The sequence below is a fragment of the Syngnathus acus genome, chromosome 17, assembly GCF_901709675.1.
Source record: "Syngnathus acus chromosome 17, fSynAcu1.2, whole genome shotgun sequence".
Classification (NCBI taxonomy): domain Eukaryota; kingdom Metazoa; phylum Chordata; class Actinopteri; order Syngnathiformes; family Syngnathidae; genus Syngnathus; species Syngnathus acus.
Genome location: NC_051102.1, coordinates 8130294 through 8143797, shown reverse-complemented (window position 1 = coordinate 8143797; position 13504 = coordinate 8130294). Strand labels below are relative to the sequence as shown.

Sequence of the window (13504 nt, the reverse complement as noted above, 5' to 3'; positions counted from 1 at the left end):
TCATATAACTCACACGCCTTGTGATCAAATAAATTTTGCAAGGGGTTTAAGGGGGAAATCATCATCACATGCCTCAATCCAGACATCTATGTCCACATATGCCAGTGATGTAACGGCCATTTGTATGCAAATCAGAACAAACTCAAAGCGATGAATATCTAACAGTGTGAAAACAATTCTAAGTCATAAATATTAAATAATCAGAATGGCAGTTAAGAAACACAAAAAAACACCCCAGAAATCTTTTTGTATTTGCACATACGACTAGAATCAATCCGTCTCTCAGTCAAGACATTCCACACTAAAATACTCCCTTGACATTTCTATTGCGTTAGCAGCATCTTGTGATGGATGGCAAGGTCAAAAAAGGAGAAAGGCAGAAGTTGCCATTTATTTATTCATTTCAGAAAGCATGGATTTTTTTTTTTCTTCTGAGTTTTTCCCGCAAACAGCCGAGACACGTTGGGCACAAAAACACACAAAAGTGGCTGAATTCATAAACAACAAACCACAAATATGTGAGAGATTACTAACGGAGCTAGACTGAATATTGACAAGTAAAATGAGAATTAATGCACAGATTAAGCAAGGCTTGGGTGCACAATCAATCATGACGAGGCTAATTTACTCTTCCAGTAAAAAAAAAAAAAAAAAAAAAAAAGCTTAACAGTGAGGTTTGCAAGGAATAAATGGCTGGTTAGATTATTTCAATGAAAACATAGGCCTGAAAGAAAAAACGGTGCTTTTTACTCCAAAGTGCTTTTTAACATGACTCAGCAGCCAGACACTGCCATCTTGTGGCACAAACCTGAATCATCCATCTGTTTTCTACAGCGTTTTGACTCATAGGGGCGCATAGAATATTATTGTAATTAACTTTTTTTCCCCTCACTTTACCCTTTAATAAATTCTTCTTTTTTTTTTTAAATCGGGGGACATTTATTTACTCTAAATGTTGGTTATTGGCCTCCTTGATTATTATATAAGTGTTTTGGCCCTGAAAACAAAACAAAAAACCATACTGGTATAACATACCGGTCTTTCTCTACTTAAAATTCATGTTCTTGTGGAAGGAAGAGGTAGAAACCCCACACAAAGACGGATGGGGGAGAACCGGCAAACGCCTCAGACTCTCCGGAACTGAGGTTTGAACCCAGAACCTCTTGGCTGTGAGACACGCTAACCGCGACATCCCGCGTACAACAAAACAGAACAAGTTAAAAAGCACTAAGAACTTTGTTGTCTTTTCGCAGTGAGTTTTAATTTTAGGAAAATCACAAGTTCATACACCTGCCATTTTCACTAGAAGTTAAATGCAAGTTTTTTCTTTTTTATTCTTTTTCGGAATAGAACAGGCTTCAACGTCTGTTACATGTCAGAAGAGAAACATTGGTATTGTGTCAAATACATAATATATATTTATATATTCATTAAAAAAAAAAAATCTCTCACCTCGCGACACTACTTGGAGACTACAGTCACAGTTCGGTATGGAGCCATCTGCATGTTGAATGTGGAAAAACCAACAGAAAAAAAAAAAAGGATCTTGTCATTGGGCCCTGTGGTACACACAACTTCAGTCATCACCGAAAAGCAGAAAGCTGTTACGGCTTGAACATAATAGTCACTTCATTGACTGCTCTTCTTGGCTTCTTTTATGCTGAACGGAAGGGACTTTTTTTTTTTTTTTTTTTGAACGAGCCAGGCCATAATAAGAGAGTCCAATCCTGCTCTTGCATGGGGAATACTGTAGATGAGCAATGCTTTTTTCTTTTGTTTTCTTGTCGTTGTTTCTTTTTTTTTTTTGTTGAAATGATATTTCTACGTAGGCTTTTTAAGACAGAGGGTCAGAACAATCCATGGTGATTAAGTGCTGTAGTTTTGTCCTTCTGGTGGCTGCGGAAGTTTCATATTTTCTTTGGACATCATTAGACGCCTTAATTCTTGAAGGACAATTTTAATGTTATAAGAATTCTGCCATTTGGCTAATACTGGTATGCTACGTGAGTCCACCTGTGGGATAGACACAAACAGTTGACGGCGGTCCACAAACATTGGAAATGTGAGAGGAGCGCCGCTTACCGTCCCGTTGGAATTATTTATCCCGTTCATGGTGATTTTTGTAACAAATCTAACAGTTGGGGCCGTTTCTGGGTACCTGGGTCCGCATTCCACTTTCAGGCTGTATATCCTGTTCTCGTAATTGGTCTGAAAAGACAAGAGTACAAGTGGATTCGCGCTCCGCCCTTTTATAACGAGGGGGGGTTTACATTTCAGATCCGAAGGTGAAATTGTGCCATACAAAGACCACATGTTCTATTTATTTCATTTCCCACATACACCTAAAAGACATCACACTAAAATAAAAGTCAGCATAAAATGTATGGAAATAATATTTAAGTGCGACTCGAGGTTAATAATGTGGGTGTTTTCAGATTTTTTTTCATTCTGACTTTTGTTTTTCAAGGTCAGTTTTCAGACCTAGCTTGGTAGCTTTTGTATTTGTTTTTTAATATGCATTGTTTTAGATGTTTTATTTTTTGAAATACACAAGATATTTAAATGTAAGATTGAAAAAAAAAGTCACAGTATTACGTAAGACCTGACCTGACAGTGTGCATTGTATAAAAAAAATAAAAAAAAGTGTGAATTTAGCAATAGCGCTGCGCAATTTCTTACTCTGGCCGGCCCGATGATCATGGCGGTCCACTGCGTGAGGGTCATGTCATCATCATTCTCCAAGCCCCAGCTCACCGTGCCGTCGCCTTCCCCTTTCTGGCCCTCCTCCAACTCCTCCAACAAGCGAAAATTGCGTGGCACCTTAACTCCTGCGAGCACCGACGACATATTTGATTCCATATCAACACAGAGTTTCAATTAGAAAATAATTCTCAATAGATTTTGAAGTCCCTACAATCGATGAATTGATTGGTGTGCACATCTCTGGTTTTGGTACACTCTTGGCATCTTAATAGATATTGACAAAGAACTTGGACAAGCTCATGAATCAACCATTTGCAAAGAGTTCCACCGCAGGGAGCACACAAGGAGACTTGACTGCTGATTTTCTTTGAACAACTGATTGAGGGTAATGGCCGCAGTTTTTCTGGCCGACGTTGTAAGAGCAGCCTAGTTAATAACAGGGCTGCAAAAGCAGTCAATCAAAGGAGGAGTGTTCGACGCATGGAATTTTTTTTTGAGGAACTTAGCACTGAACACAGCGGTGTGACAGTCGCATGCTGTGTTGTAAATGACGATGTGGAAAGTGGCCAACACTTAAAGACAATCTATCGATTCTCACACGAGCCATCTGTGCCATCCTTTTAACAAAAAGAGGAAGTTTTAATCACCTTCCTTTTTTTTTTACCTCTTCCGCTCTTAACGTCACAAACTGCTTCATTTTTTATCAATAAGGGATGGACTTGAGGCAAAAATGGAAAGAGGGATGCTTTATTTTTAGTTCCCACATGACAACCAGCTAATGAATTCCATACCTTAGGCATTACTGCCATCTAGGGGTATTCACGGCACATAGCACTTCATACACTGTACTGTATTTTTTATACCTTTTATGCTTGTAACATTGTTGCATTTAACAATTTTTTTAACAGGTTCAAATGTGCTTCTAATACACATGGAAGGGGTAAAATGATCAATTGTGTCCCGCTGTATTGTGAAGTGTGGCTATAAAGCAAGAACAGCTGAGAATGAATGCCAAAAGAGGGCAGCAAAGGACTGCTTTTGTCTAAAGGGAGCGCTTCAATTCACCTCAATATGTTTCATCGCCACCAGGGGGCGCTAAAGCATTACTGCTATCATTTTGGCCTGACCACAAAAACAGCAAATGGGTGAGTTTACCAGTAAATAATGAAGGATAGTTAACACCCAAACATTCAGGAACGTTTTGGCACGGATGTCATTAAAACATCTCGTGGTTATGTACCACGAGTTTTACATTTAAATGTTTTCATTTGACACGGAGGTTTTCTTGCCTTCGCTCCTGCGTTTGCATCGGTTAGTGATAGACCACGGCAATTCCGAGCTCTGGTATATTTTGGGCGTACCCCATTGCTATTTTCACCCCATGTCATTTACACATGAGAAACATAACACCTGGCTATGCTAAACATGAAGCTGTGGCACGACTACGTTTTCGATACAAGCGTTCGTAACAAAGCGGCAATTTTATAGAGTTGTTTTTAAATGGTTACAAAGCAACGTTAGACGGAAACAATGATGATCGACACTACTTGGAAACTATAACGAATGTGTCGTTTGTGTGGAATATAAAAAGATACCATCGAAAATGTCGATAGAAATGTAGCACTTCTATGACGTAGACGCTGTTAGCATCACCTGACATGGATGAAATGTAGCGCAGATAGCGGTGTACGCTAGCGGGCTAGCCACACGAGTCCATTGCGAACACAGTCAACACATTATCGCAGCTAACCAAGAGCCACACGCTCGTTTTATTATTGCGGTTATGCTAGTCCCACAACACAGACGAGTCAATGGACGGACAAACAATCGGTCACAATGCTCTCGTCGCCCTGGTTAATCTTAGCAGCCAGGCATCCATTATGTCGTTTGACTATAAAGTAAATGACTTCAAAATACGTCACAGCGTTCGTAGTCGTTGGTCAGTTATCTAAGCGAGACGCATTCGTGAGTTATTGCGTCTCGTCACAACGCCTCGGCTACTAGTTAGCAACACAGGCTACACGCATTACACGGCGCTTTCCCCCATTGAGTCTTTCCGGGAAACAATTCTCTCGTGAGCGTCGGAGCGGAACCGAAGCGTGGCGAGAGGCTGGCCGCGAGCTCGGCTTCGGTCCCAATATTTATATTTGCGAGCTGGTTAAATGCTAGTTTGTTTGGCACACAGACCTGAGGAGGCCGCCATCTTCTTCAGCAGAGTCCAGAAGCGCAGAGAAGTGTGACGTCAGGCGGCGCGGCGGGGAAATGAGTTGCACGGGCGCGACACGCCCTCTTCCTCCGCCGCCTTGGCGGAGTTTTTTTTTTTTTTTTTTTTAAATTATTCAAAAAACAGGACCTTTTCATAAACAGTTACAAATATTGAACTAATTACCTGTTCAACATAAGCCTTACTGTGCACAAGAACATTTATAAACCAACTAATTGAATAAAGAAATAAAAAAGATCACCGGTAGCTAATTCAGCTTCCCATAAAAAGACAGGTGAGAAACTTTTAATTGCTTTTACTTTAATACAAACAAGGGCATGAAGAAATTGGTGGTACATTAAACAAATACAAATCCCAAACATTAGCTCTAATAATTACCTTTTTGTTTTGGTACTAAACCAAAGTGTCATTTTGGTGAACTTCCACATAATTCTTAACACCCAGAAAGGATGTGTTGCAATCATACAAGCATTATTACCAGTTTTTTTTTTCTTCTTTACAGGACAAAGAGAACACATTTGAAATCAAACTGTACATAAAGTCAGGTGGCACCTCAGGCCAGGAGGCGCACAGTCTTTCCAGTGACCGTCAGGTAATCTTCATCAGCGAGGGCTCGCAGTGCCTCGTCGAATAACTCCTTGGTCACGGCCTAGGAGGAAGTCAAACAAGATAGGTAATTTCCCGCAGATTAAGAAAAGGAAACGACAGCAAAAAAAAAAAAAAAATCTACTTACAGTTTCCGACTGCCCTCGAAGGTCATCGAGCAGCTGCTGGTACTTGATGGCGTGCATCTTGCCCTTGGCCTGGATCACCTTCTTGAGGGCCTGGGCCACCTCCTCCTTCCGTTTACGAGCTGTGGCGCTCATACCTTACAACAGAAAATCACCTTAGTGCCATCTTGCAGATTTTTGTTTACAATCCATTGATACTAAAAAAATAATAATAATAATTGACCAGTGTATTCTTATTTTGATCACGGAACGATTGACTTTCACAAATGTGATGTCGTCACTTACCAGTGGTGAGGATGGAGATGTCCACAAATCCCGTCCTGGGGTCAGTGGCCGATTGCTTGAGGGCCTCCCTGTGCAGCCTCTTGGCCTCCTCCACGTCGATGGTCTCCACCTTCTCAGAGAAGCGCACCTTGGCGTGGGCCTCGGCCAAGCGGATCAGGGACTCCAGTTGTCGGGGGTAAGCCGAAACCATTCCCCTGCCGCTGCCGATCTTCCTCATGTCCACATAGGCCTGCGGAAGACCAGCACGGCGGTCTTGAACACTCCAGTGAAGGCGAGCAAGACAAAATGGCGGATGTCATGTACCTCAATAAGCGCCTGGCCGGCTTCCTCGTTGAGTCGCGGTACGACATACGTGCGCGCATACGCAATGTAGTCCTTCAGCACGGCCATGTCCAGGAACTCCTCCTCAATCTGCTCCTCGCTCTGGTAGTAGAGCGACACCAAGTGGTGGGCCAGCCGACGGTCGTACGCCTCATCCTGAGGGTCCAGCATCAGGAAAATCAAGTCGAATCTGGAAAGACATCAGCAGTTTTGGCTTTGGGCATGATATTTTTCTGTCGCTAGTAATTTATAGAATTGACTAGTTTTAATGCTGTTATTGATTTTACTTTTTTTAACATAGTAACTGGCTTGAAAGCTGCTATTGACCAATGATATCCTCGTATTGATTAGGAGAATCAGCCACGGTATTGACCACAATTTTGTGAAAATTGAGGATTTGACTCCGTTTGTGCTGCTTTTACAAAATTGGTGAAGGACTGCAGTTTGGAGTGGTAGGAACCTGGAGAGCAGCGTGTGAGGCAGTTGAATGTTCTCAATGGTGGTCTTCTTGGGGTTCCACTGCGACTCGACTGGATTGGCAGCAGCCAAAACAGCGGTGCGGGCGTTCAGCTGGCAAATGATTCCCGCCTGCGCTCCAAAGAGGGGAAAGGTGTGAGCAGGTTTCCACCCCCGCCCGCGTGACTCAAGCGGCGTCGAGGTCGGCGTACCTTGGCGATGGAAAGCGTCTGCTGCTCCATGACCTCGTGAAGCACGGAGCGCGTGCTGTCGCTCATCTTGTCAAACTCGTCGATGCAGCAGATGCCGTTGTCGCTCAGCACCAAGGCGCCGGTCTGCAGCACCAGCTGCTTCGTCTCCGGGTCCTTCATCACGTAAGCGGTGAGGCCCACGGCGCTGGAGCCCTTCCCGGACGTGTACTGGCCACGAGGCACCAGGTTGTACACGTACTGGAGAAGCTGAGATTTGCTGGTACCAGGGTCCCCGCACAGGAGGATGTTGACCTCGGCACGGAAGTTGCCGCGGCCCGTCTGGCTGAAGTCCTTGCGAGTTCCGCCGAAGAGCTGCAGAAGGATGCCCTGGAATGAGGAATAAAACAAGTGGTCAAGAACACAAACATTACAACTCTCAAGATATTTAACAATACAGTTATACTCAGGGCGCCATCTGCCGGGTTGATGACACTTGCACACCTTTTTAATGTCCTCATGCTCGTAAATGCTGGGCGCCAGGGCGGAGGCGAGGCGCTCGTAGACGTCGGGCTTGGCCGCCAGCTCCTTGAGGGCCCGCACGCGGTCCTCGGTGAAGAGCTTCTGCTCGTTTTCGTCGTCCAGGCCGTACAGGCGCTTTTCGTCCGTTTTGCGGAAGTGGATGGCGTCAATGTGGGTCTTGTACACCGACTTGACGTTGCTCTGCAGCGGGTTGACACGCATGGGCACCGCCCGGTAGATCCCTGCGACCACACGGCGGCGTTAGCGGATGCTCCCGGCTGCGGTCGATAATAATCTTGAATCTTAATTATTCTGCTAATTTAATAAATATATATAATTAAATAATATATAAATACATATTTTTACTATCAATTCACCAATTAATTTGATTTATTTCTGAGCGTATTTCTTTCCCAGATCAGTGTATTAACCAATTATTTTTGTTTATTTTGTATTCTTTAGTGATTAAAAAACAAGTGAACAAAAGTTAAGAAAGATCACACAAGAAAAATTGATGTTTTTCCAAAGTAGAAGCAGATAATGGCAAATGTCTTATTTGGTTTTGTTAAACAAACAATAAATCAGTCGTGAAGGGCTAGAGAAGTGAGAGAATTCTTATTTTTGAGGGCCTGAAATTAGAAGATTTGGACATTCTTGAGTTCAAAAATGTCTTACTATAGTCACTCGATAAGTACAATACAAGACGATTAAATTGATCTTTTTAACTGAGGCGTGTGGAGTGCCGTCCGTCTCACCGGTGATGTTGACTCTGTCTCCGGGCTGCACTTTGTCCACCAGGTCATTGTGTGCAAACACACCGGTGGTGTGCGGCGTTTGGCCCGCCGGCATATCTTCGGGCGACTCCTGAATTTTAATCTGTTTTCCGGAGAAAGTGACAGATGCCGTGACCGCGCCCACACGTGGCGTAAACCGATCCGCCCCGGGCGCTCGGCAACCCACCATCTGCTTGTCGGAGAAGACCGAGCGGTTGTGAATGAGCGCCAGGCTGTGGGTGGTGTTGCAGTGGCGGCACACGGCCGGCTCGGCGATGCGCCCGCGGTCCACCTCCACGCGCGTGCTGAAGGCGCACACCTGGCACTGGAAGAAGCCCTCCTGCATCTCGGGGATGAGCTGCGAGGTGCGGATCACCATTCCGCTGATGGTGATCAGCTGGTCGATGTCTGCGCCGCCGCGACAGAAGGCCTCATTAACGGCGACGATCCCGCTCCAAACGTGTGGCGTGTTACATATGATGTCACGGAGGAGGCATCCTCCAGGTCCCACTCACCTTCTGGGTTCAGGCCCCTCATGTTGCGGGTCTTCACCGCACTGTAGGGGCGCACCTGGATCTGGTACTCTAGGCTGGAGTCTGGGAAACGTTCAAAGAAGAGCTCATTGACCGCCATGTCGAAGGTGGGGATGACTTCCTGGCAAAGAAGACACAGAATGAAGGTTTTGTCTCCACATAAGTGAAAATTTTATTTGCTTCCATTAAATTGGGGGAATAATTCTTCATTTTGGACCAAACCTGCGGGTAACTGATGAGCTGCCTGTAAAGTTCTGCATCAAAAGCTCGCACATGGCCGCAGTTGACGTTGAGAACAGGGTCACCGACTACACTGATCTGAGGAGGGACCAGACCAAAATATTTAGATGTGGCATATTCTCTTTTTATCATATTAAAAAAAAAAAAAAGAGTAGTAGTCATTACCTCCTCCAGTTTCTGCATATAGATAGGCTCGTTGAGGTCCAGGCCGGCGTTCTCGTCCTCTGTGCTGTTGGGGTCGACGAACCTCTGCAGGAATCTCTGCGGGCAAAACAGATGAGGACACTTAGTAAGATTCATACCGCAGTTTCGAAAACCCCATTTTCATTGCAAGCCTTTATCGGCCACATTACAGGCTTTCGCTGGCGTAGCCCATTCATTTAAATTAGTGTGCCACCTGAGGGTAGTGGTGGAGGAGGGGATAAAAAAAAAAAAACAGCTCATCTCTCTTTTGTCACCACATACCTGAAACTTTTCTTTACAAGTCCCCACATTGACGTCAGTCCCCCAGATGACCAACCTCTGACCCGCGTTTGGCTCGCTGGCAAGTGCGCCCTCGTTGCTTGGCTGGGAATAAAAATTGAAATAAAAATTGGTATGTACAGTTTTTGGGCGGTCAGTTAGGTTGCACGTACCGGCTCAGACTGAAAATCAACTTGAGGGGCTTTTCTCACGGAGCCCAGATCGGGACGTTGGCGCGATGGGGTACCCCGGATGCTACTCCGGGGTGTCCCATACAAGAGAGGGGAGCTCGTGTCCATGTCATTGGGGAGAACTGGTGATATTATTACAATGCATTCAGGAACTTCAAACAATCATCGCGACACCGCAAAGAGTTGCTGAATAAGTCACCTGAGGCTCGAGGGCTGGAGAAGAGAGAAACGTCCTGCGGCGCCGGCGGGCTGAGCACGTCGATGGCGGGCGAGGTGGGCATGGGCATCAGGTCCCCCGCGGAGGAGTCATGGGCTCTGTGCCGCCGAGACGCCGGCGAAGCCAGGCCATCACTGCTGGCTGCAGGTTCCAACACAAGACAATGACGCCAACAAACATCACGTGTATATATTTACGGATTATAAATACGACATACGTGTGGACGGGTTGGTGCTCCTCCCTCTTTTGCGACCAGGAGTTGATAATGGAGAAGACATTGTGGAGAGTGGATCTAGATGTGCATTAAAAACGGATAATGGTTAAAATTAAGCCAAATCAAGTAGACAGTATATTCACCTTGAGTGCCTTGAAAGGCACCTTATAAATAAAATGTATTATTATTAAAAGATCTGGAGACAAATTCTAACCTATGAATTTTTTATAATTTACGTCCTTTGCGTTAAAATGACTCTTTAACTTTGTTTAAACGAATTCGATAGATGATCTTCGACAGAAGCTTTCAGGAACATTTCCACCATTACACATGGCAGCACAGCAAACAATAACCGAATTAGCAGCTTTCAGTGTTACAACAAATGAGTGAACGAACAATGGCAAGCGTGAAGGATGTGTTTAACGAGTCGGGCGCTTATAGAAGTGTTATTAACGGAAAATATAATTACAAAAGTCAAACAAAAGTGCTACTTTTTACCTTTTTTTCCCCTGCTGCGCTTCTGTCGGATTGCTGCAGTGGCGCGAAACTGTGACTGACGTAATTTTCGCGGGGAACTTTGGACCAATGGTGAGCCAGGATCCGTTTCTCACTTCCGGTTGGATCTTCCACTGTTAAGGGTGGCATTTGATTGTGGGTGTTTTCCATAATAGGTATTACCCATCCCGGTTATACGTTAAGAACAGTTTATGTGTACAAATCAGCTCTTATTTGATTGCATTCAAATAAATTTTGCTTATATTATGTTACTTGAAGGTTATGGTAATAAATGCGCACTTCAGTGTTATTTGGTTTCGTCCACTTGTTTTTCAGTCAAAAGGCGTTAAAAATATCTATTAAATTGTTTTTTCACACAATGATTTGACAAGGTTATGTCGTGCCTTATTGAAACACTTTTACTGTCTCGTTCATAATTACCGAACACTCACATATTGATTTTTTTTCCGGGGGGGGGGGGGGGGGGGGGGGGCAGTTATTGTTTCCTTATAATTTTTGCGAAATTGATGATATAAAAACAGGACTACAAAAAAAAAAAAAAAAACGGGGCTCAACAGCCAATGTTTGGACGCTTGAATAGTTTTTTTAACTGGTAATTTGTGTTGTCATTCACCTTGCAAGAGTGCACATTGACCACTGAGTGGCGCAATTTCCATTTTAAAATTGCATAAACACAAAAGTGATGCATGGGTCATGATTATTACACATCAGCCTTGAAACTTGTGTTTACTTGACACGACTTCCCAACACACGACACTTTGCACTTCATGCAGCACAAAGAATCGTTTGTCTTAATTAATGAATTGATTCTTTTATTCTTCTACTGGTGTGTTTTTTTTTTTTTTTTACACAAATGTTCACCATTATCCGTAGCAGCGGTTACTACTAATAGACCCCAAGTCATACAATTGTGCGTGATTTGGTAACAGTTCGAATGCAAAAGCTTTCAAATTTTCTTATGAATTGAACAACTTGGAGGTGCAAATTCCTATAGAAACACTCATACAAATCACTGATTTAAACAAATCAACAAAGATTATTCGCATTATGATCAGAACAAGCACCAATTCATGTGAGGATTCACTGATATTTTAAAGATGGGTTAAGGTGTACAGTACAACGAATCACTAAGTTTGTGACCAAGTTCAAATAGAGAGGTCGCCAATGGTGATGTATAATAAACCAATAATAATTATGGTTATTTTCAACTATGAATGCATGTCTGTTGAGGGGGTCCAGTGGGGGTCTCGTGAGGGGGTTGTTTTTGGGACCACCAGTGGGAGCAGCCCCCCTCATCGCATCCCCCCCCACCCCCTCGCAGTTTGATGGATAGCAACTGTCCTAGAGCCAGAATTCATTTGGATCCGAAACTTTGCAGCAGTATGTAAACAACTCAGCCAGCCATTCATGTAGCCATAGTAAAAAAAAAAAAAAAAATGCAGGCACGCCCCCTGTTCCCTTCGAATGGGAAGTTACCGGAGATCATGTGACCACGCTCCCAACTTGACTGGCCCGTCGGAGGGAGGGTGTGCGTGACGTCACCGCGAAACGATACAAAACAGTGCGCCAAAGTTGGCGACGAGTCAGAAGCGTCAACTTGACAAGGCGTTAAAAGAGCGTCCTGACAGTCAGCGATCAAAGATCAGGAAGTGAAGCCCGAGCAGCAGCAGCACACTCAATCGACCCGCGTGGACAAGCCAGCAGAGTTCATGTGTGACATATACAGCCTTGACCCACACGGCGTGTCTCCACCATGCAACATGAGTTGGGCGATGGAGCCCGCGAACTTCTACGAGAACGCCAAGCTGGGGGGTATGCAGCCGGGCCCGTGCAAGCCGGCCGTACGGGGGGACGAAGGGGTCACCATGGCGGAACTCACCGCACCGGCCATGTATGACGACGAGAGCGCCATTGACTTCAGTCAGTACATCGAGTCCATGACGTCCGTGCCCAACTTGGAGCTGTGCAACGACGAGCTCTTCCTCGACCTCTTCAACACGGTCAAGCAGGAGAAGGCGGAGCTGTACGCCGCGCAGGGCGCAGTGCTGCCCGGCTGCGCGGTCCCATACGCAGCGGAGCGGAGATCGGACTCGGTGATGCTGAACAAGCGTCCGTTCGGGATCCCCATCAAACAGGAGTCCGATTGGAGCGACAGCGACATGTCGTCGTCGCTGCCGTGCCAGATCGAAACCTGCGCCCAGACCTCGGTCAGCCTCCATACGGGGCAGCCGACGCCGCCCACCACGCCGGAGCCCGTCTCGGCGAAGGGCTCACCGCGCAAGTCCGGCCGGGAGAAGACGAAGAAGGCGGTGGACAGGTTCAGCATGGAGTACCGACAGCGGCGAGAGAGGAATAACATCGCCGTGCGAAAAAGTAGAGACAAGGCCAAGATACGCAACATGGAGATGCAGCAGAAGCTGATCGAACTGAGCTCCGACAACGACAGACTGCACAAAACCATCGAGCAGCTCACCCGGGAGCTCGGCGGACTCCGAGAGTTCTTCAAGCAGATGCCAGGCAACTCCTTTGCGGGGAGCATCAGCGCGGAGGCTCGGTGACCAAGTGACGCCTCCATGCGTCTGCCCCCAGCCAGTCCTCCGTTTTTCGAACGAACTGATTTTGTGAAGACATACCTCAGAGACAATTTGTTGTTTACCATCTGTACCAGATGTATTTTAAGCTTACCATAATGGCACTGGAAACTATATGACGTTGCTGCCATCATTTTTGTGGGATTTATTTTTCTCTCTTTGTATTCTTAAATTATTTTACCACTGCATTTACATGTCATACATACCTGCCATGGTACATGTTTTATAATTCCAAATTTTGTATAAGAGCCAGAGCATGATCTTTTTTTCTATAGTTTGTATGAACCGTTTTGTCTGGATGCTATAATAAAAAAAACTGTTGTAAAGGTACACACTA

General features: G+C 45.0%; 3 protein-coding genes across 6 annotated transcripts; 1 reads left to right on the top strand and 2 right to left on the bottom strand.

The window, feature by feature from the left end:
- Positions 1-432: 432 nt before the first annotated feature.
- Positions 433-5016, bottom strand: ube2v2 (ubiquitin-conjugating enzyme E2 variant 2). Of its 2 annotated transcripts, none has more exons than XM_037276467.1 (4): positions 4891-5016; positions 2680-2828; positions 2083-2208; positions 433-2013 (listed from the first exon to the last, which is right to left on the bottom strand). In XM_037276467.1, exons 1-4 carry the CDS (start codon positions 4904-4906, stop codon positions 1867-1869), a joined length of 438 nt encoding a protein of 145 aa, XP_037132362.1. In that variant the 5' UTR covers positions 4907-5016; the 3' UTR covers positions 433-1866. The 2 variants fall into 2 exon arrangements, with proteins under 2 accessions (XP_037132362.1, XP_037132363.1); XM_037276468.1 differs by lacking the exon at positions 4891-5016 and adding an exon at positions 4357-4381.
- Positions 5017-5207: 191 nt separating this feature from the next.
- mcm4 (minichromosome maintenance complex component 4) lies at positions 5208-10611 on the bottom strand. 3 transcript variants are annotated; one of them, XM_037276445.1, is made up of 17 exons: positions 10559-10611; positions 10064-10138; positions 9829-9987; positions 9612-9751; positions 9442-9543; positions 9142-9237; positions 8959-9054; positions 8719-8857; positions 8391-8611; positions 8186-8306; positions 7413-7672; positions 6933-7298; positions 6725-6852; positions 6247-6454; positions 5944-6172; positions 5662-5795; positions 5208-5576 (listed from the first exon to the last, which is right to left on the bottom strand). In XM_037276445.1, exons 2-17 carry the CDS (start codon positions 10122-10124, stop codon positions 5481-5483), a joined length of 2556 nt encoding a protein of 851 aa, XP_037132340.1. In that variant the 5' UTR covers positions 10125-10138; positions 10559-10611; the 3' UTR covers positions 5208-5480. The 3 variants fall into 3 exon arrangements, with proteins under 3 accessions (XP_037132340.1, XP_037132343.1, XP_037132342.1); XM_037276448.1 differs by having other exon boundaries at positions 10064-10141; positions 10560-10609; XM_037276447.1 differs by having other exon boundaries at positions 10552-10594.
- Positions 10612-12147: 1536 nt separating this feature from the next.
- On the top strand, positions 12148-13504 carry cebpd (CCAAT enhancer binding protein delta). The gene has a single exon (XM_037276465.1). It carries the CDS (start codon positions 12286-12288, stop codon positions 13132-13134), a length of 849 nt encoding a protein of 282 aa, XP_037132360.1. The 5' UTR covers positions 12148-12285; the 3' UTR covers positions 13135-13504.

What these genes read in the sequence shown, in the direction of transcription:
- ube2v2 (XM_037276467.1), bottom strand. An exon ending in TGATCATCGGGCCGGCCAGA is followed by an intron (nt 2,209 to 2,679) that starts GTAAGAAATTGC and finishes TTGTCTTTTCAG; the next exon opens with ACCAATTACGAGAACAGGAT. An exon ending in TAAATAATTCCAACGGGACG is followed by an intron (nt 2,014 to 2,082) that starts GTAAGCGGCGCT and finishes TCTATCCCACAG; the next exon opens with GTGGACTCACGTAGCATACC.
- mcm4 (XM_037276445.1), bottom strand. Translation starts at nt 10,124, where the DNA reads ATGTCTTCTCCATTATCAACTCCTGGTCGCAAAAGAGGGAGGAGCACC. An exon ending in TCTTCTCCGACAAGCAGATG is followed by an intron (nt 8,307 to 8,390) that starts GTGGGTTGCCGA and finishes TCCGGAAAACAG; the next exon opens with ATTAAAATTCAGGAGTCGCC. An exon ending in AGCATGAGGACATTAAAAAG is followed by an intron (nt 7,299 to 7,412) that starts GTGTGCAAGTGT and finishes TCCTCATTCCAG; the next exon opens with GGCATCCTTCTGCAGCTCTT.
- cebpd (XM_037276465.1), top strand. Translation starts at nt 12,286, where the DNA reads ATGTGTGACATATACAGCCTTGACCCACACGGCGTGTCTCCACCATGC.